Source organism: Pocillopora verrucosa, chromosome 7, assembly GCF_036669915.1.
Source record: "Pocillopora verrucosa isolate sample1 chromosome 7, ASM3666991v2, whole genome shotgun sequence".
Classification (NCBI taxonomy): Eukaryota; Metazoa; Cnidaria; class Anthozoa; order Scleractinia; family Pocilloporidae; genus Pocillopora; species Pocillopora verrucosa.
In genome coordinates, this window is record NC_089318.1 from 19,265,305 (window position 1) to 19,287,879 (window position 22,575).

The 22,575-nt window shown below is 38.3% G+C and overlaps 1 protein-coding gene and 1 long non-coding RNA gene across 2 annotated transcripts; both read left to right on the forward strand.

Annotated features, from left to right (window-relative positions):
- Nucleotides 1-9,668: 9,668 nt before the first annotated feature.
- LOC136282089 (uncharacterized) lies at nt 9,669-18,932 on the forward strand. Its single transcript, XR_010718082.1, has 6 exons — nt 9,669-9,772; nt 13,378-13,471; nt 16,007-16,150; nt 16,354-16,428; nt 18,213-18,359; nt 18,846-18,932. It is a non-coding gene; the product is annotated as an uncharacterized lncRNA (long non-coding RNA).
- A 770-nt stretch (nt 18,933-19,702) lies between these two features.
- On the forward strand, nt 19,703-22,551 carry LOC136282580 (uncharacterized). The gene is made up of 7 exons (XM_066170259.1): nt 19,703-19,721; nt 19,950-20,123; nt 20,357-20,471; nt 20,708-20,836; nt 21,271-21,357; nt 22,189-22,250; nt 22,520-22,551. The coding sequence occupies exons 1-7, from the start codon at nt 19,703-19,705 to the stop codon at nt 22,549-22,551; spliced, it is 618 nt and encodes a 205-aa protein (XP_066026356.1).
- Nucleotides 22,552-22,575: the final 24 nt, after the last annotated feature.

Consider the following 22,575-nt stretch of genomic DNA (forward strand, 5'->3'; position numbering starts at 1 on the left):
TACATGAACTACTTGAACCTCTAAAGGAATCAAGCCCAGAGTAATAGTTTGTTTACTTTTCTCAAATGACTTTTCTCCTTTTTAATATGTTAAAAAAAAATTTTTATTTGTTTCATTTTAAACTTGATGCATTAGCTGCCTTAAAGTTAGGAGCCTAATAAGTACCAGGTTCTTGAGTTTAAATATAGAATTATTTATGCAAATTCAAATAAGTGTAGTGCATGCCGTGCTTCAGGAACAATTTGTATCAAAAGACTCAATGATAACATTTAAATGCCTTTTTTAATTAATCATTAATATTATAACAGCAAATAGGAAGTTTATTTATACTTTTCTCTTTCACAGTTTTTCAGCTAAGAAGTAATTGTTATGATTTTTTACTTTCAGAATGCTACTCCCAGTTCTAGCGAGTCAATAAAAATTGACAAAGAGAAGCTTGACCGTTACGTAGGGAGTATAATAGCAGCAGCCGCATCAAGCTTGCAGGACGTGGTGATAAGGGTATCAAGCAGCACTAGAAAGTCAGAGAAAGATTCTGATAATGGTGTTGCATCATCTTTAAATGTGTGTGGAATCTTGACATTATCCTACAGTGAAGTGACTCCAAGTGAGAGTCTTACTGCAGTCTGTGAGCCTGAGGGAGGAACTCCAGTCCATGCCCCTATTCAAGAAGGTAAGAAATATGAGAAATATGAGGCCCAATTCCTGGGGCCTCATATTTCTGAGTTGGAATTGATGACCCTAGTCAAGAAGGTAATTACTGCTGTTTAATGAGTATGTTCTATTGCAAGTAGTTCAGCCAAGGGCTGCCGTTAGCCTTTTGTATATTCCAATTGGAATATTCTCTCAATCTGTTCTTACTTAGCATAATTAACTTAATTTGTAAAATTTGCCAGTGTTTTTAAACCCTTTAACTTAAATATCTGAATGTTAATTCTCCCCACTAGCTTCTACACATTTCCTTGTAAATTAGTTATGAGTATTTGGTTAGATCAAGGTAACAAGTTCTACCAGATAAGTTTGAGAATTCTCACTACCTGTTTGCCTCATGATGTGTGAATATTATAGAGAGAAGTAACATGTTAAATAGGTTAAGCTGAAGAAAGAGTAATTTGTAATTATTATGCATTTGTAGACTCAGTATAAACCTCACCATGAAGGAACGTTAGTTGATGTTCTATCATGGGGAGTAATCAAGGAATTTTCTGTGAATGTGTACTTATCTACTAAACATAAAAATAAATGTTCAAATTGTCAACCATTTGACCTCTTCATAGTGACTGTTCAGGAAAGCTCTGATCCCCCTGTTGATCAGCCTCCCCAGTCCCCATCATCACCTAAGCCCAGTGGCAAGAAGATCGTAAGTAGAAAGTTCAATGGAACTTACATTTGGTATAAAAGAACCTTTGATTTATTTTAATTAGTGTTCATATATTCATTCATATATTGATTTTATTTTCACCTTCATTTGCCAAAGGATGATGTAAGAGTTTCCTTCAGCAAGTGGTGGCTGTTGATTTTCCGGATCATGTGTACTATAGGCGGCCTCGGTCGACATATCGGCCGATACCTCGGCCGATATATCGGTCGACTATCGACCGACTATAGGTCGATTATCGGTCGACAGTCGACCGACTATCGGTCGATAGTCGACCGACTATCTGTCGATAGCCGACCGATAGATCGGCCGACAGTGGACGGATATATCGGCCGACAGTCGACCGATAAATGTCCACATATCGGCTGATGTATCGGCCGACAGTCGGTTGATTTATCGGTCGACTATCGGTCGACAATCGGTCGACTATCGGTCGACTATCGGTCGACTATCGGTCGATAGTCGACCGATAGATCGGCCGACAGTGGACGGATATATCGACCGACTATCGGTCGATAGTCGACCGACTATCTGTCGATAGTCGACCGATAGATCGGCCGACAGTGGACGGATATATCGGCCGACAGTCGACCGATAAATGTCCACATATCGGCTGATGTATCGGCCGACAGTCGGTTGATTTATCGGTCGACTATCGGTCGACAATCGGTCGACTATCGGTCGACTATCGGTCGACTGTCGGTCGATTGTCGACCGATAGTCAGTCGATTGCCGACCAATAGTCGACCGATATATCGGTCGATTGTCGGCCTATATGTCGACCGAGGCCACCTATAGTACACATGATCCTATTTTCCTTAGGATAACCTAAATTATCAATGGGCGCAACAACAGTCACCCAAGGCTAATGAGAAGGAAAATGTGTAACATAGAATGAATAACGTAGACGGTAAACCTGTTTAAAGAAGTTCAATCAACATGGGCTGATTATTGATTAATGATTGAATGATTTTATTCTTGATTAGAAATCCGGCCGGTTCAAATGGCCACGAAAATCTTCAGCAGTTAGGCCAACAAATGAGGACACTGAGAAAGGTTAATTGTAATGTAACTATCTTTGTGTTGAAAAAATGATTTAAAAGTGTTTTAACTCTTTAACTTAAATATCTGAATGTTAATTCTCCCCACTAGCTTCTACACATTTCCTTGTAAATTAGTTATGAGTATTTGGTTAAATAAAGGTAAAAAGTTCTACCAGATAAGTTTGAGAATTCTCACTACCTGTTTGCCTCATAATGTGTGAATATTACAGGGAGAAGTAACATGTTAAATAGGGTTAAGCTGAAGAAAGAGTAATTCGTAATTATTATGCATTTGTAGACGTAGCATAAACCTCACCATGAAGGAACATTAGTTGATGTTCTATCATGGGGAGTAATCAAGGAATTTTCTGTGAATGTGTACTTATTTACTAATTCACTTTAATTCAATTTCATTCAATTTACTAAACATTCAAATTGTCAACCATTTGACCTCTTCATAGTGCCTGTTCAGGAAAGCTCTGACCCCCCTGTTGATCCACCTCCCCAGTCCCCATCATCACCTGAGCCCAGTGGCAAGAAGATCGTAAGTAGAAAGTTCAATGGAACTTGCATTTGGTATAAAAGAACCTTTGATTTATTTAATGTTCATATATTCATTAATTTATTAATTTTATTTTCATTTCATATTTTTATTTTTAATTTTTATTTTCATTTGCCAAAGGATGACGTAAGAGTGTCCTTCGGCAAGTGGCGGCTGTTGATTTTCCTTAGGATAAACCTTATCAGTGGGCGCATTAACAGTCACCCAAGGCTAATGAGAAGGAAAATGTATAATATAGAATAAATAATGTAGACAGTTAACCTGTTTAACAATCAAGGCAGTGGTTAAGAAGTTCAATCAACATGGGCTGATCATTGATTAATGATTGAATGATTTTATTCTTGATTAGAAATCCCGCTGGTTCAAACGGCCACGAAAGTCTTCAGCAGTTAGGCCAACAACAGAGGACACTGAGAAAGGTAACTTGTAAGGTATCTTTATTTGTGCTGAAAAAATTGAGGCAGTAACATTCTATCATGCTTAGGGTTTTACTGACAGTAAACTCTCGTATCTGATGAGTGTTTTCCTATGAATGATAGATAAAATACCTAAAGGTGAAAGGTTTTTTTTTGTGTTAACTATCTTGTATTGCATGAGATTTCAACTGCAAGGTCTGTGAAAAGTTGTGTGATTGTTTGGGTTGAGATAATTAATGTATAATTAATTTAACGATTTCTTCTGATTAATTAACTACAGTTGAATTAAAAAGGAAATGTCACTATTAAATAAACATTTTTCAAACCCTGCAGACTCACAGGTTGGAGTACATCGCATTGCTTTTGAAGAATCTCATTGTGATGAATATGTCGGCTCTTTTTTCACAAAAAGTGGTGAGTGATTGAAATCACAATTTAGGCTCGAGTTTTTGGTTCATTTAGTTTAAGAAAATAAGTCTTAACAGTGGTATGTTAATCTTTTCTGAAAGGAGTTTTAAACATTTCTTTATTCAGATCATTGTGATGAATCAGGCAATGATGTTTTCCTTTTGAACACTGGGAAGGTATCAAAACTGTTCCGAAGGTCAGAATCAAAGACGCTTGCTGAAAATCTCTGCTCGTAAGTGAGAGTATTTCTTTAATTCTATGTTAATGACTAAACTATGTTTATTACTATGTTATCCAAAAGAAAACTTTTTTAAGGTGGTAATTAGATGCACACTCTGCTCTGGATATTTGGGATCCAGTTGAAAGTGCGATGTAAGTACTCACATGATGGTTATATACAATTCAATCATTCCCTATCGAGCAAAATGCAGTGAAATTGAGGTAAATTTTTTGTTTCCTGCAATGGAAGACTTTACATCCTGTATTATCAATCATTATAACTGTAATGTGGGTTAATCATCTTTGTTTGATCTCTGAATTCAGAAATTTAGAAGAATACATCAACAAAAATCTTGTCACTGACAAATTCACAGTTGTTATCCATGGAGAGGATGATGGTGCGAAGCTTTGTTCATTATAACTATAATGTGGGTTAATCATCTTTGTTTGATCTTTGAATTCAGAAATGTAGAAGAGTTTGTCCTGAAAAATCTGGTCACTGACAAATTCACAGTCATTATTCATGGAGAGGATGATGGTGCGAAGCTCTGTTCGCTTCATTTGGCGAAAAAATTTTACAAACTATTAAAGACCAGGTAAGAGAAGTTTGTACTGATGGAAACATATACCTACTTCAAATATTAGCAACCAAATCAACAAAGTCAGAAGTCAGATGATAAATTTGGTGAATTATACTGGTACTGGTAAAAAGCACCTGATGATGCTGATAACTTTGTACATCAGTGGATGTATTACAATTATTTTCCTAAACGGTACAGAATATGGTTTTATCTGACAGATTTTAGTAATGATATATATCAAACTGTAACGTTTCTTTCATTTTTTTCTGCAGGTTCTTTGAAGGATTGAACTTTTGCATCATTTTAAAGGCCAAATTCACCCTGAAAGCTGTTTTCAAGCTTGCCAAACCCATTCATCCCGTGAGTATAAGAAACAAATAGTTTATTTTATAACTGAAAAATATGATACTGCTTGATTTTTTATATTCTTGTAAAATTAAAACCAAGTGGATTTAATATAATTGATTTTACTGCACTTGGTTTGAGTTCATAAAACTAAAATAAAAGCCATTCACTTTAAAAAATGCAATCAGAAGTAAAGCAGAGACTGTTAGAAACAGATTATCTGGTTTCATTAACTGAGTCAATAATGTAAATTGACCGCTGTAAAGAGTTTCTTAAGCTGATGTCTCAAGTGTTAGTCCTTTGTAAGAGTAAAAGAAGGAGTCTATTAGAACTAAAAGATAAAGTGTGACTGTGAACATCTTTTAGAAGGGTTAGAAATGAGATTGACCAAGTTGTAATAAATTCATGTTATACATGTGAATGGCTGACAGGCTCAAATTTCCGTAGAGTTTATGCTAAGGTTTTATGAATGTGAAAAATATTTTTGGTATTAGACAATGGAAGTTTGTGTTTTCAAGTAACAGCAAGATTAAAAGGAAATTTTCATTGAAAAACATCGGTCAAAAATGGGAAGTTTTAAGTTGTACCATATTGCATGTCATTTGCTGACAGTGTTCATCTTTTTTAGGAACAATGTGAAGCAGAAGATTTCTATGGTAAATGATGTTGGTGAACTTGTGTTCCACGGTAAGAACTTTATTGAAAGGTGTACGAAGTATGTGCTAGAAAAGAATATAAATTCATTTTTTTAGCATTTTCAAATGATGGAATGGCATAGCGATGAAGTTTAAGTTTGATGTTGTGATGTACTGGATTGCATTATATTCCATAGCATTTAATTATTCCATAACATTTAAAGTGAAGAAGAAGTGAAAAAAATTTTAGATTCAAAACTCCTTGGAAAGCTTATTGTTATATTAGCATTTAATGTGTTAAATTATGAGTGTTTTTCAGTTGATTTCCTTTTTGTTTTGTTCTAGGTATTCCGGACACAGTTCTCCGTTATACATGCTAGTTACTACAGATATCATGTTAGGGTTGGGGGGGAATGTTTCATATTGTCTTTTCTTTGTTTTTATATTGTAAACAGAGATTCAAGTTCTGTCAGATTTTTCTATACTTCAATATACCATGTCAGGGATGGACGGGGGGGAATGTTTCTTATCGTCTTTTCATTTCATGTATCAAGATTATTCTAAAATATTCTGCATACCAATGTTGCATGCCGCCCATGGCAGATTAGTTGTCAAGCTGTTGCACAGTGATTGATGTAGGAAGTACTTTAGAGATCAGAGGTTTCTCAGTGTCATTGTTAGGCCTACAGTAACAAGATCGTATCGGTTTTACCCAATTTCTTCCAGATATGTCTCTGTTCTGATCATTAGGAAGCACTGAAAGCAAGAGCACTGAAGATACATTGTAGGGGATTTTTTAGGGTTTTCAAATTTTAGGGGCTTTTTTTAGGATTTTCAAATTTAATAGTATCTTCAAGAGAATAAGTCATGACTAAGTTTTAGTCTTTTTGACATGGAGAAGTGCATAATGTACTCGCCATCAAGATCAGTTGTGTCTCCTAGTGTTACATCACAAACTGGCTGCAAAGCACATTGCATGCTTATTTCTTGCAGAGACCCTTGAGGATCTCCTTAAGAAGAGCAGCATAACAACAGCTCTCTCTTTCTGTAGTATTCATCATTTTATTTACTACCGAATGTGACAGCAACCAATGACTGTGCATCATGCAGACTGTTATATATCTAATCATTATAACAATTGGGCATATTTTTTTTCATTTTGTAAACTGAAATAAATATCTATATATACATACATGAAAAAGAAGTGATTATCACCAAGGCTGACTGTTGAACATGCATTCAGCTAGAGTTTTCATAAGAACTTTTCAAGTCGCCGTCGAATAGAACCAGCGGTATTTTTAATTCAAACAAGCGCCAGGGAAATCCAAAATGACGGACGAAGTAGAAGAAGATTTGCAAAATAAGACGTTTCGGTGTCATTAACCCCCGATATTCGTCGTGTTTTATTTATTTTGTGTCTCCAAGATGAAGACAAGATTTACCACCGTTGATCTTTGCGCGGTGATCACAGAGCTAAGGGGAAGGTGAGATTATTATCGACGAAAACATTTCGTTGTCGAGTGCTTCCTCTTCTGCTTCGAGTTTTCAGTTGATGGCACTTTGAATTATCATCTTACTTGCTGAACTTGATATTAATCTCTTTTTATGACAGCCTCCTTGGCATGAGGGTGGCCAATGTATATGACATCGATAGCGGCAATACCTATCTTCGATCCTTAAAGTTAAGCTTAATTGGACGCCATCGTAACGTGAACTCGAGCTTCCTGAAAAAAATAGGTGATTTTTCACGTGAGGCTGTAGTAACTACTCTACCTCGTTGACGGGTTTGTTTAGGATAGCTTAAGCAAGTTCGGTCATGATAAAACACAGACTGCAGACTGTGCAGGCCCCTAAAAGAAATGTCATCAGATGACCTGTTCGTCTCGTCCTAGGAGATCGTTTCATTCTTTGTATCAACCGAAAAACAAAAAAATAGCCTTTGGCAACATAATTTCTTTTTAGGATCCCTGAAAATGATTTCCAAATGATGCTTTTGGATGATATTTAATCAGTACTCTAGAATAGAGGGAAATATTTTCAAGACCGAGGTCACAGTTTTTCACCATACGGACCGACCCTTAGCCGGTAAATAACATATTTATTTTTTTTAAACTTGACGAAACTCTTTCCGAAAGAACCTGAATGATTTAGGGCTGTAAACACAGCAAGATCTTCTATAAACCGAAGAATTATGAGCGATCGAGTGAATGGTAGTTAAAATAGAGGTGATGCAAATTAAAGAGAGATGCCTCACCGAAAATTTTTCGTTTGCGTAACGGTAAAGGTGATTTAAAAGGCTTCCAAACAAACTTTGAAACATTATTTTTACAAGTATCTGTGACAATCTGACACCTGTCAATTAGAGAGCGCGTAAGAAAAAAGAGCGCAAGAACATTTGAAAAACAGTGGAACTAGTTTTGCAAGGACTGTCACGACAATGTTTTCTTGAAAAACAGTTAATGATCTAACGGAAAGTATTATTCACTCTCATCGAAGATTAATTGATGTGCGAAGATTTACCTCTGTTCATTAAGTAAACGGGAAAGTAATTGTGAGTAAATTCAAATTTTTTATTTTGAAGTTGTGAGAGTTTGCTGGTTTGTTTGCTGCAATGGCGTGTGTAAATCTGGTCTTTCCTCCACAAAAACTAAACTCGAATGGCACACTCCAACGAGACACAAGGGGATTTAATGCGGCCTTTTCACGATAAATTCCTTCAGTTTTACGGTACAATTGTCCAAACTGAACGGACTTGGAAAGACTTACTGAGAGCGTATATTTGTTGTAGAACTGAAATTAAAACTTCGCTCGCTCTTTGACTACGAACAAATTGTTTGAGAAAATTCAGGTATTCAATAAATGAAAGTTCCATCGTTCAGTTTACCTGTAACCAAATACCTCACTTTTTAACTTTCTAGGTAATTTTTGTGAACGATTAAAATTAATTGCAGACGGTTTTTAGGCCGCTTGTCAACCAAAGTAATGACGCTATTGCTTATACAAATTCACTCTGAAACCAATATTTTACTGTCAACAAAAGTGATTTGAGAGAGAGAAAAGAGAGGATTCATAAGTTATTTATCGGCTTGAGGTAGTGGCCGACGTGTTTGCTTAAAAATACTGCCCAGCCGGAAAAACGAGATATATTTATGAAAAATGGCAACGAAAGTTTGGATGTACTCGGCGACTCACGAAAGCGTTACCGTGGCCCGCGGACAGAGATAGGAAAATACTGACCGGGTAAAGAGCCAATCAGATTGCAAGATTCGTTACCTTGCCCTCGGAAAAAAAAAATATGTGTTATTTTTTTCAAACTTAACGAAATTCATTCCGAAAGAACCCGAATGATTTAGGGCTATAAATACGGCAAGTTCTTCCATAAACTGAACGGTTTTTGAGTGAGTCAATGGTAGTTAAAATAGAGGTTACGCAAATTAAAGAGAACATTTTCATTTGCGTAATGATAAAGGTAATTTAAAAGGCTTCCAAACAAACTTTGAAACATTTTTATACAAGTATCTGTCACAATCTGACACCTGTCAATTAGAGAGCGCTTAAGAAAAGAAAAAGCGCATGTACACTTTTGAAAAACAACGAAACTAGTTTGGCAAGAACTATCACGACAATGTTTTCTTCAAAAACAGTCAATAATCTAACGGAAAGTATTATTCACTCTCATCGACGATCAATTTATGTACGAAGATTTACCTCTGTTCATTAAGTAAACGGCGAGGAAAGTAATTGTGAATAAATTCAAATTTTTTATTTTGAAGTTGTGGGAGTTTAGTGGTTTGTTTGCTGCCATGGCGTGTGCAAATCTGTTTTTTCCTCCACAAAAAGTAAATTCGAATGATACACTCCAACGAGACACAAGGAGACTTAATGCGGCTTTGTTTCATTGAATTCCTTCTGTTAAGAAGAAAGTACCGGACCAGCGTGTCGTGCGATTAGCTCACGCGCGCTGAGACATTTAATTTGATCAGTTCGTAAGCAAGTTACGCGTACGATTTCTCGCGTGGTTTTTTTTTTTTTTCAGATTTAGTCGCATTTTGGAAGTTTTTGTTTTTGAGAATGTATTTTAAGCCGTTACCGTTTTACCGTCTTTTTACCGATAAACGTACCTGCTTTGAAAGGAGATATTCGTTATCGCTTTCGAACATTTCTGGCGACCACGATGGGAGAAAGGTATGAACTAGTGTTTATTTGAGGTTTCGTTTGCAATGTGAGTTTTTGAGTTTTGAGTTGTGCACTATGGCTGCCGAATCCAAGGACAGTGATGTTACCGAGAAAAATGACAAAATTGCGAATGGAGTCAACAGACTGAAGCAAAATGACGATCTGTTAGTTCAGAAAACGCTCCGCAGAGGCAAAAGTGACAAAACTCAGACATGAGTTAGAAAGACTATGCGTGAAGGATTCCGAAGTAACGGACATAGAAAGGATGATTGAGTAGTTGTGGGCAGCCCTTGAAGACGCACAAGAAATTTTAGAGGAGCTGTCCGCCTTCTATGTCGAAGTCGGAGAAGACACTGGGAAAAACGAAGCTTTTAAAAAGTCAGAAACCATCGAAAAAGACGTACAAAGAGCGATCGAAGCGGGACAAAATGCGATCAAAGTCCGATCGTGCAAAATCATAAATATGAACACGCCATTAGGCGAGAACACGACGGATCGCTAAGAGCAATCGGCCAGAGAAGATTTGCTAAACGAGAGTCACCACAGCCACAACGACCGAAACCGATAATAGAAGCCGTTAAAAGTTTCGACATTCAATGGTGACAAAAGAAAGGTTGAAGATTTTTTGGGCCCTCTTTACAAGTCTAATAGGCGAGTCAACAGAGCCAGTAAATTTGAAGATGGCAAGGCTGCAACAATGCCTCACAGGGAACGCCTGGGAAGCCATCCGTGGTCTCGGAGTCACCGTCCACGAATACGAGGAGGCCAAAGAGATATTAAAAACGAATTATGGAGGTACGCGTCGGCTTTTGCGAGCCTACTTGGATCAACTAGAACAGGCGCCGGAGAGGTAGAAGATGGAACTCTTCACAGCTTGCTGGTGAAAAAGTTGCCTGATCGCCAGCTGGAAAATTACAGTCGCTGGTTGAACGAACGCGCCAGAAAAAATTCAGTCACAACTTTATAGAAGCAGCGGAAATGGCGAATGGAATTGAGCCGAAACCTGTCGAGCACGTTAGACCACCGAGAGTACCGAGTTACCAGGAACAGAGCAGGATGCGAGATTTTCATACTGCACTTCAATAGGGAAGGAGCCAAATAGTACGAAGCCTCCATGTTCTTTTTGCCAGAGTTTTGATCACGGGGTGTGGCTTTGTAAGGAGTTTTATGACAGAGGTATGGATGATCGCTGGAAGATCGCTAGAGAAAAAAGTTGTGTTTTCATTGCCTAGCCTCTGATCATAGGGGGAAAGATTTCCCAAAGGCTCGCACGTATGGAATAGATGGTTGTTCTCGAAATCACCACCGCCTTCTTCATAGAAGTGAAGTTTTATCAGAAACCGGACCGATAACAATGTTGCCTCATGCTGACGATGGGAAACAGATGTTCCACGGGAGGGGGCACTCGCTGTGACCTTGACCAGCTGTAATGCAGAAACGCCGACTTAGTCTTATTCGTCACGAACTGTCTCTATGTGGATGAAGGCTAATTGAAGAAAAGTAAAAATAAACGCCATCCTAGACGATGCATCGAACAAAACTTTCCAAAACGAAGCGGTCGCTGAGATACTGGGACTGCAAGAGCCATTCGAAAAAGTTCAAGTTTATATGCTCAATGACACCGTCGAAACATTTCAGTCCATGCCAATATAATAAAAATTGAAATCGAAAGTGTAGATGGCAGGTTTTCAAAGGAAATAAGCGCAAAAACGTGTCCGTAGAAAGTCACTGGCAATTACAGAGTTGTGAACTGGAACGCCGGACCATCAGAATAAATGACTGCATCTGACCCAGCGCAATTTTCCTAAGCCGGCAAAGGATGGACTTGTCGATCTTTTGATCGGCATTGATAACACTGAACTCCATCATCCGCACGTTGATCTCCGTGAAAAAAATGGTGGACCTATCGCCCGACTCGGACAACTTGGGTAGAGCTGTATTGGTGCACCTGACGAAAACGAGACCGCGAGAACACGATCTCACGTTATCCGTTCCTTGTTCACTAGAGAACCTATATGGAGAAAGGGAAAAGAATCCTGTTGTGACTGCTGGTCCTTTGTACACTGTTCAAGGACGCGGAAAACCACGACAGAAGAGGTGGTTGTGCCTTTTTACTTGCTTGGAAACTCCAGCAGGACATTTGGAGATGGCCTGGGGACTTGATACCGACACGTTCTTAAACGCCTTCGCCCGTTTCACCAGTCGCCGTGGAGTTCCTAAGGAAGTGATAAGCGCCAGAGGCATAGTGGGTGGATGCAGTGGGCGAGTTAAAGAAACTAGCCAGCAAGTTAGACTTACGACACCTTCAGAGCAAGACAGCAGAACTTGGACTGACATGGAGATTCAATCCACAAGGTGCCCCACATTTTGAAGGAGCCCATGAAGTAATGGTGAAAGCTGCTAAGAAAGCCATTTATGTCGTTGTAGGAGAACGAGATGTAAATGATGAGGAGCTGATCACTGTGTTCGCTAGGGTGGAATCCCGCTTTAATTCCCGTCCGTTGACTTATCAGAGTTCAGATCAACGAAACGATGTTCCATTGACCCCTAACCATTTCTTGCACGGCCAAATGGGGAGACAGTTCGCGCCTGAGTCCGTTGAAACCACTCCTTTGCATCCGCGTCAACGGTAGCGAAAGGTCCAGGACATTATTTCACGAGTGTAGAGGAGATGGCGCAAGGAATATATTCCTGCCCTTAACAACCGACCAAAGTGGACTTCAGAATTCCGAGGCCTAGCTACAAGCTGGAGATGTGGTTCTTGTGATTCAGCCCGATACCCTAAGAGGACGTTGGCCGTTAGAACGAATTCCTGAAGTGTATCCTGGACGTGATGGCCACACTCGTGTAGCTAAAGTTGCGTGTGGCGTCAAAACTGTCGTGAGACCAATTAATAAACTGATTTCGCTTGGAATTAATAGTTAATCACTTATTTATAAACACACTAACTCACTCCCAGTGAGGGGAGGGGGCGAGTGGCGAGTTTTCCTGACTAATCACACAGTGTTTTAAGGTATATTCAGTGGAATTTGCAGATCGCTTTCCACAGTCATGTTCTATGTTCACCATTCTAAAGATGCAACAGTTCTCTTAGAGTTGCAATCCAATTTTTCTTAAGATAGATCTTATTTTCAATCTGAAAAACATAATTAGACGTGTAAGACTATTTTAAACATAGTCATTGATTACAATAGTCTGTAGTCTTTTTTTTATCAAAGACCTTCTTCAGCTTCGGTAATATTACGCAGGACAGCCCCTGGGACTTTCCGGCGTAATATGACCGAGGCAGAGGAAGATTAAGTCACGGAAGAGATCCTATTTGATCCTATTTGACAGTGACGTGCTAGAGTCCAATCAATATGGGTACTGATTCATTAATTATTTATAACCAAGACTTTATAAAGCTTAAGGTTTCATATTAAGTTTTGAAAACCAAGGCCAGAACATTCGTTTCCAACTGCCTTATTTTGGCTTTTGGTTTATTTTTTTGTGGCATTAAAGGATGAAATGAAATGTTGTTATTACACGTCAGTCAGGTCTTAGACTTGTGCGCTGGATGTCTCTCAGTTTTGATGTAAATATATGCAATTTCTTGTGAACTTTTTTTTTTGCAGGAGTTCGAACGGTAGATGGTAAAGATAGACTTCCGAAGAAAGATCATTTCAAAAATAGGAAGGAATTCAAACAGGCCGTGAGAGAATTCATCTCGTAAGTATAAAAATCACATAAGCTCAGTCCTAAGCGTCAAAAAATGAACAATGAAACAATCAATGAATTCGGTTTTCTCATGCTATCATGAATTATCAAACCTTCCTTTTTTTTTTTTTTTTTTTTTGGGATAAGGATGTCGCAACATGTAAACCGTTTACACAACGGTTACCAACGATAGAATGTCTTTTGCCTTTTGTGGATACCTTGAAGCTTTTATCCTCACTTACGTGGACACGCATAACTTTTTTATTGTCGTTCATGGCGGAAGCAGTGGCACTGCTTCCGCCATGAACGACAATCAAATGAAAAATGTGCTATCAAGGATGGGCTCGGAAAAGAGATCTACCAGAAATTGAAGAATGTTCTTTAGTTTTTGGTAGATCTCTTTATGGATCGGATGGGTAATCTGTGGTGATTTTGGATAAGCAGACAAATGTGATATACATCCTTTGTCGTCAGTATTCTGTTGTCTCACTCATGAGCCAGCGAGTAGTCAAACACTCGAAGAACAAGTAAGCAAACAAAAACAGTCTTGCAGACTTAAAAGAAAAAGTGATTAGAGAACAAGTAGATTCAAAGCAAAATATATTAAAAGAATAAAACAAAATAATGGCTAAAGAAACAGCAGAAAAAAATTAAGACCGGCAGCAGAGAAATTAAAACAATTTTAAACAAACTACAAATACAAAAAGACAATAATGATAAAATTCAAAATAAATATATGAGGCAACAAAGAAAAAAATTACACATAAAAATATTATATCAAACATAAAGACCTTACAAAAAATAAGACCTGTTAAAAAAACAAATTAAACAAATAAAATAGAAAATAAGCAAAAATAGGAAGAAAACAAAACAGTGCAATCAAATGAGTGAGGAAGACAGGATCCGATAGTCAAGTACTGAAGCATAAATTATGGTGACCGACTGGGGCGAGATGGATGTCATCTTTGCAGTTTTCCAACCTGCTTTGCGAATTCCTTAAATCTTCATTTCGTTCGAAAAGAACATTTTACGAATTCGCAGAACATGTAAACTACCGTTATACAACTACTATAAAATGTACAAAGGTTACAACGTTTTCAGTACAAGTACAAACTTTGTACAAAATGTTTGTACCTGTACTGAAAACGTTGTAACCTTTAATGCTAAGCCTTACTTAATAAAATGTAAATAGTATTGAGTCTATTGAGTCTCTCCTGTAAGCTTCTTACGAGCGTTTGATGTCCTTGTGCAATATTGCCTCACTTCTTTATCGAGTGTGGCCCCACGGCGTTTATGAAGACAGGCAAATTTCAGTTGTTAACCCGTTTTGGGTTTCCTTCTTGTGCGTCGATCAGATCGAAGCTTCAACATCCTCCCCCGACAAACCCTCAGGCAGTTGAACTTTTGAAGATTGGTTTGGGCAAATCCCCTCCCCCACCCCGCGCTGCAGAATTGCTAAGCCTTGCTTAGTAAAAAAAAATAGCTGAGTCTATTGAGTCTCTCCTTTAAGATTTTTACGAGTTTTTGATGTCCTTGTACAATATTCCATCACTTCGAGATCGAGCCGGGCCCTGAGGCGTGTATGAAGACAGGCAAATCTCAATTGTTCTCTCGTTTTGAGTTGTCCATCTTCAACATCCTCCTGCGGGCAAACCTTTGGGCACTCTCGCTTTTGAAGGTTGGTCTGTCCATATCTCTCCATCCCCCCCCAGAGGAAAAAAATTGTTAAAATTCCCCACCCAACTTTTTAGTAGAAGGTTAAATCGACGACCGTGACTTTCTACTCGTCGACTAAACCGCCGCTTGACACTCCGGTTCAAATTCCCCACCCCAGCCAGGCAAAGGTTCAAATTCCCTAGCCCCTGGGCACAGACGACGGTCAAATGCCAGTGAGTTTCCCGTGAGATGTTGAGATGGAAGATTGTCTTTAACTGTTTTTAACTCTGTGCGCGCGCATGATTGTCGATAAAACTTAAAGCAAATCACCTCGTTACCCCGCTAAGGATATCAGCCAGGCTTCCATTTTGGTCCTGATCTCTTTACAATTATTGATGAATAAGATGAAATTTTAACTCAGGAAACACGAAACTTTCCACTCATTGGTTACATTTCGAATATTTACTATCGCTGGAAAAGGACACGTCATCACCATTTGTTACGACAGCGTGACGAAACTAATTGAAACAAATTCTTTTTCTTCGCTTCTCTGAGCATTACAGCTTTATTGTCGTAAAAAGAAAATCGCATTAGAAATCTGCTATTGGCGTTTCGATTCATGGAGGTATGTGATGCCTGTTTCACCTTGTCGTCAGAATTTTCTCTAGAATGAATCAATATGATTTCAGATGTTTTGTCGCGTTCTCTGAAATCTTTTGGTTCCAAAAAAAAGAGAGGAAAAAAAAACAAGCGCACAGTTTCATAAGATTATTGCTTGCACATACCTAATAATTACTGACTCTTAGCCTGGAGAGGCTAGAGATTCCACCCTGCTTGCACCTGCTGTCCGACATATGCAATCGTTATTAAAAGCATCTCACTTATTCGCAGCCTTCAGAGGATAACAGTTCGGCAGTCTTAGTCAAGTCCTGTGTTTTAGCATCGTGTCCGACGGATACTGCGGAACGAACGAATAGTCAAAGACTTTCTACCGAAGAATATGCCTGTAAAGAACCTGGAAAAGCATCCATTGAGGTAGGACTGTAGCGAAAGGCAATGGTTTATCTTGGTATTATAATAACCTTGTGAGACGTTTGAGCCTCAATACGAGGCTATATGTTGTTTTCGTGAATCTTTTTAGGAGTTAATTCCGTTTACGGGACTGGAACAGTGGCTCGTAAACCATCCTATATTTATGTTAAGGAGATTTAATTTATGTAGGTATGCTTTTTTTCTAGAATTTTGCCGCCGCGGACGATTGCCTCGATACAGTTGACAACTCGGCAGAGCCTCGTCCCTGTTCACCAGAAGAGGTATGTATGTATAAGCTGTATCCAATCGAAACAGTTTTTGGGCGTAATAATCTATTGAAATCAATCTGCATTTACGACCAAGAAATAAAGGGGGTAAGTTTCTAAAGAAACTGTAGTGCTGCGTCAGTGGGAGAGTATAGCAGGTGATTTAGCGTTAACAACTTAGTTGAAAACATAAATCGGCCACCGTAAATCAATCTGCATTTACGACTAAGAAATAAAGGGGGTAAGTTTCTAAAGAAACTGTGGTGATGCGTCGGTGGGAGAGTATAGCAGGTAATTTAGTGTTAACAACTTAGTTGAAAACATAAATTGGCCACCGTAAAGGATAAGAAAGCTGACGTTTCGAGCATTAGCCCTTCGTCAGAGCGATTGGAGGAATTGTGGGTTGTGGGTGAGTTTATATGCAGAAGGCGGAGCTACGCTATCGGTGGGAATATAGTGACGAGAAAACAGGAATAAATTAGTTGAATGAAAAGCGCTCGTTGATTCCGTGGGGATTAAGGGTGCCGATTTGGAAGATAAAGTTTTTCTTCTAGTGTTTTGCGACTTCCCGAACTGCCTAGATGTAAGGAAAGACCGCAAACTGCCATTTGCTGTTTTGTATGGTTAGGGAGCTTAAAGTGTCTAGCGACTGGTTTGGATGCGTCTTTGAGATTTCTTTCCACGTCGCGAAGGTGTTTTGGAGTCGGTCACCTCATTCGTCTTCCTGTTTCGCCAATGTATAACTTATTACAATAAGTGCAAGTTATGCAGTAAATAACATTGGCGGAGGTACACGTAAAGTGATCAGTGATCTTAATGGTCTCTTGGGTCCCAATAATTTCTCTACGTTGTGAATGAAAGGACAAGTTTTGCATCGTGAGTGAGCGCATTTGAAAGTTCCAGATTAGTCATTGGTTTGAAATGAACTTCTGACCAAAAAGTTGCCTATGTTTTTGTCACGTTTGAACGAAATAAGTGGGGGTTGCGAAAAGATAGTGCAAGTCTCTCTCTTGTGAGGGTGAAATGTAAGAGTGAATGGAATGCGGTCAGTGTTTTCCTTAACAGTCGTTTATAGTGCTGACTGTCGAACAATTTGTTGGGCACGGTAATGGTCCGCTTGGACGAGAGAAACAGAATAGCCACGTTTATCGAAAAACTGGCACATTGCCTCTGATTTTTCGGAAAAATCAGAGTCGTCACTACATAAATGACGAAGTCTGAGAAATTGTGAAAAAGGTATGGAGTTCTTGACTTTCATCCGGCTCTTAAATATACCTGGGAAATTTCCGACACTTCTTTGACTTTTCTAGACATCAAAATTTCAATTGAAGGCAACGGTTTATCCACTAGTGTTTACTACAAGCCTACAGATTCACAGAGTTACTTGTTGTATTCATCTTCACATCCTTCACACGTCAAGAACTCCATACCTTTTCATAATTTCTTACCCTTTACGGTGGCGAATTTACGTTTTCAACTCAGTTGTTAACTCTAAATTACCTGCATTTACGGCTGTTAGACTAAACCAGGTATCTAAAGCACGCAAATGCGGCCTGACATGTTATAATTAACTATCAAAGCAATGGTATCTAGCAAAGAGATAAAAGGAGCCTTAGAGATTTCTATGAACCCGTGCAAAGATTCTGCGGGCGAATTATTACAACAAGAAACTTTATTTTCTTCAGCAAATATCATATAAAGATATATTGTAGGCGTGGCTACTTCTAGTTTTCTAGCTATAACTGCTCCTCCTCTGGCGAATCTGCGGCTCAATTTGACATTTTTTTGTTATTCCTTAGAAGAAGAACAGTCCTGCAAAACAGGGTAATGTGGTGAACAACTTTCCTGATGCTGAGCCAAGCACTTCTTTTGGTACGGCAGTTTTCTCCAACCTCGTGGAGTGGAGAGTGAAGGATGAAGCCTCAGAGGACGACAAAAGTTCTGAGGTAAAACATGTAAACTAACTCTCATGATCCACTCTTATAAAAGAAAATGATCATTACCTCAAACACTCATTTACTTTGCACAGTCCAACACCTCACATATTTCTTCTCGTGGTGTAAAAGGATGAGACCTTGCGCGTCTACTCTAAATATACACACGAGGATTCAGTAATCGCTGTTAGAGACGCAACAGAAAAGACTGAGCGCACTCAACCTTCTATTGATAAAGTATAAAATAAATCTTACTGTATCTATTTCCTCTCGTAAGTTAAGGTGATGAGATAAAACAATTTTAGCTTAAAAAAATCCAAGGGCTAGCGACCTAAATATCAATCGTTTACGTTAAAGAACAAAGTTCCGGAGTTAGAAATTTGGCAGGAACCCTTCAATTTCACAAACTTTTATTCCGGCCTGGGTACAGCCTCCTTTACATTAAGCATCGTAAACATGCTTTGAAATATTTCATTGAAACATTAATTTGTCTATCAGGGACAATCAGATGAGGATTGCGCCAAGCAACAAAGCAACAGAAAACATTCGCTGTCTTTTCTAGAAAAAAACGTTGTGGAACCGTTGGAAATTGGGCCTTGTAAGTCCTAAAAGTAGGGGAAATGACGCACACAACAAGGTTTTACACCTTATGAAAGTCACAAACACTAGTAAATTGCCTATTACGGTCATCATGTGTTTCTTAAAGGACTAAATTCGATTTCAAAGCGGAAAAGGGGTAATCTGAGCAGGGCGGGCAAAACGAAGCTAATATAACAAGTATAACAACTTACATGTACGTCAGAAATCAAAACAAGTCATAAAATAAATCATTTGTTGCATGGTGTAGCCACCTCCAATGTCATCATAAGGAGGTTTCGTTCTACTTGTCATCTTTACGCCTCGCATATCGTACATGTTGTGTAACCTCGTCCTTTGTCCTTTTTCTTTATTTAAATATTCAAAGCAACTTATTTACATATCTGATAAATATTTCCCCCCAATATTTTTAGCCCGGAAAGGAAAGTGGCCGACATATAAATGTGGAAGCTCAAACCTGGACGGAGGAAGTCGTAAGTTTTAAATAAAGCTACTTAGATGAACTAATGTTTTGAGCTGTTAATTTAACCGGCGTCAATTGGTCGGAAGCCTTATTGGTTGTTTGAGTGTTGTCCCGTATCTGATTGGTTAAAACAGTGTGGCGAGTTTTCCTGACCAATCACACAGCGTTATAAGGTATATTCAATGGAATTTGCAATTCGCTTTCGACACTCTTGTTCTATGTTCACCGTCCTAGATCTTTTTTTTTTCTTCAATCTGAAAACGATTGCAATTAGACGTGTAAAAATATTTTAAACATGATGATTAATTACAATAGTATGTAGCATTTGTTTATCAAAGATCTTGGATAGTTTCATACAAGCTACTTTCTGTTAATAAAAAAAACATACCCAGCTTTTGAAGTACGTTTCTTCACAGTCGTGTACTTAACATTCCTTATTCTTGTCAAAAATATTAAAATTTGACATCTCAAATAAGACTGCACCCATTTTTATTGATATGTTAAAGAGAGAAAACGAAACTAAAAGCTATTCTTTATTTAAGCATTTAAAAACAAGGAACCATTCGCAACATCAGTGACCACATCCAGCTTCGGTCCTACTGCACCAGACAGCCCCGGTTGTGATATGTCACAGGATGACCAAGTCACGGAAGAGATGCTATTTGACAATGAGGATCCAGACTCCAATCGATATGAAGACGCCTTATATCGTCTGGGTAGTGATTCATTTATCATTTAAGCTCAAGACTGTATAAAGCTTTAGGGTTAGGGCCAGAATATTTATTTGCAACTGCCTTATTTTGGCTTTAATGGTTTATTTTTTATGGCACTCAAGGATGAAGTGAAATGATGTTATTACAAGTCAGTCAGGTCTTAGCCTTGTGCGCTCTATGCCTCTCAGTTTTGATGTAGATACATGCAATTTCTCTCCTGATTTTTTTTTTTGCAGGAGTTCGAACGGCTGACGGAAAAGATATCATCTGTATGGATACAGATAAACTTCCGAAGAAAGAACATTTCAAAAATAAGAAGGAATTCCAACAGGCCGTGAGAGAATTCATCTCGTAAGTATCAAAGTCATATAAGCTCAGTCTTAAGCGTAAAAAAATGTATAGTGAAACAATTACTGAAATCGGTTTTCTCGTGCTATCATGAATTATCAAACCTCGTGTCTGATGAGCCTCTTTCCAATCAGGCCCTACGTTTTTTTTTTTGATAGGCCCCGCCAAAGGATGTTGCAACGTGTAATATGTTTGCCCAACAGTTACCAACGATATAATGTTGGTTTTTTTTTTTGCAGATACCTTGAAGCTTTTATCCTCACTTACGTGGACACGCATCACTTTTTGATTGTCGTTCATGGCGGCAGTGAAAAATGCGCCATCAAGGATGGGCTAGGGAAAAAGATATATAAAAAACTAAAGAATGGGTAATCCAAATGATTTTTGATAAGCAAACAAACATGATATAGATTCCTTGACGTCAGAATTCTGTTTTCTCACTCATGAGTCAGTGAGAAATAAAAAAATCAAAGCTTTTATCCTCCCCTACGTGGACACGCATCACTTTTTGATTGTCTTTCATGGTGGCAGTGAAAAATGCGCCATCAAGGATGGGCTGGGAAAAGACATATAAAAATATATATATATTTTTATAAATTTCTTTTCTCAGCCCATCCTTTGATAACTAAAGAATGGGTAATCCAAAGCATTTTTGATAAACAAAAAAATATGATATAGATTCTTTGACGTCAGAGTTCTGTTTTCTCACTCATGAGTCAGTGAAAAGTCAAACAAACAATCGAAGAGAAACTCCATATCTACGCACGCCCATGTATTATTCTCTATTTCTTTTCCTTTTCAGTTTCCTGGATCGCTTGTCTAAATGCATCATCTTCAAACCACAGAAGAAACTTAAGGCACTTGGTCTTTTCCTCCGTCCATTTCTCAAGTGAGTGTAAATATTTGTTGTATCCGTTTTGAAAAAAATTTAGACAAAGAAGGATTTGACAAGCAAAAAGCACAACTATTTCATATGCAAAGTTATTCAGAGACGATATAATACAGTTTGTAATGTTAGCAGGATACAGTCATACGAGTGATAACAAAAGCGGACGAACGCGACGAGTATGATGACTTACAGCTGATTTAGTGTTAACAACTGAGTTGAAAACGTAAATTAGACACCGTAAAGGGTAAAAAAGCTGACGTTTCGAGCGTTAACCCTTCGTCAGAGCGATTGGAGGAATTGCGGGTCGTGGGTGAGTTTATATGCAGAAAGTGGAGCTACGCTGTTGGTGGGAATATGGTGACGAGAAAACAGGAATAAATTAGTTGAATGACGAAGGGCTAACGCTCGAAACGTCAGCTTTTTTACCCTTTACGGTGGCTAATTTACGTTTTCAACTCAGTCGTTAACACTAAATTACCTGCTATACTCTCTCACCGACTCAGCACCAAAGTTTTTTTTAGAAACTTACCTTTACTTTATTTATTTATGATTACTTACAACCGAATTGGACGACACAAAGTCTTCTTATCAATTAATCAAAACAATTACAATTTCTGAGAAAAGAACAAAAGCCTAGTAATGAAAGACAGGGAGAATTTGCATTGATCGACTGACAAAGGAGGCGTAAATTGTTTAATGTCGCTCTTGACTTAAACTACAAAATTGGAAGGTGATTGGCTAATTGAAATCTCCCTCCTTCCCAGCGCTTAACAGTCAAGCTCCCCTGTCCTCTCCTGATTTTAATCTGAAATTTGTTTAATGTTTTTGCAGTAGAGAAATGAAGCAAAGGATTGCTATGACAAGGTCCAAAAGGTACCTTAATGATATCCAAGGTGAGACTTATAGAACAGGGTGCTAATCAATGTAGAGATACCTAAAATACATGCTGGAATAAAGGTGGAGGAGGGGGGGGCAATTGTTACAGAAAAGAGCAAAATCACTGGTTGTTAAACCGTGGTAAATCAAATAATTTATGGGTAGCGAAAACTTTTTTTTGCAAAAAATAAAAAAAACCACATTTTTATTTGAATGAAGCCGAACCTAAGCGGCTGAACTTTCTCTAGTGACAGCTTTCACATTTTTTTCTGCCATTTGTTTCCAGGTATACCGGATTTTGTCACCAAACACCTTTAACCGTGCATTTACCATGAGTTGCAA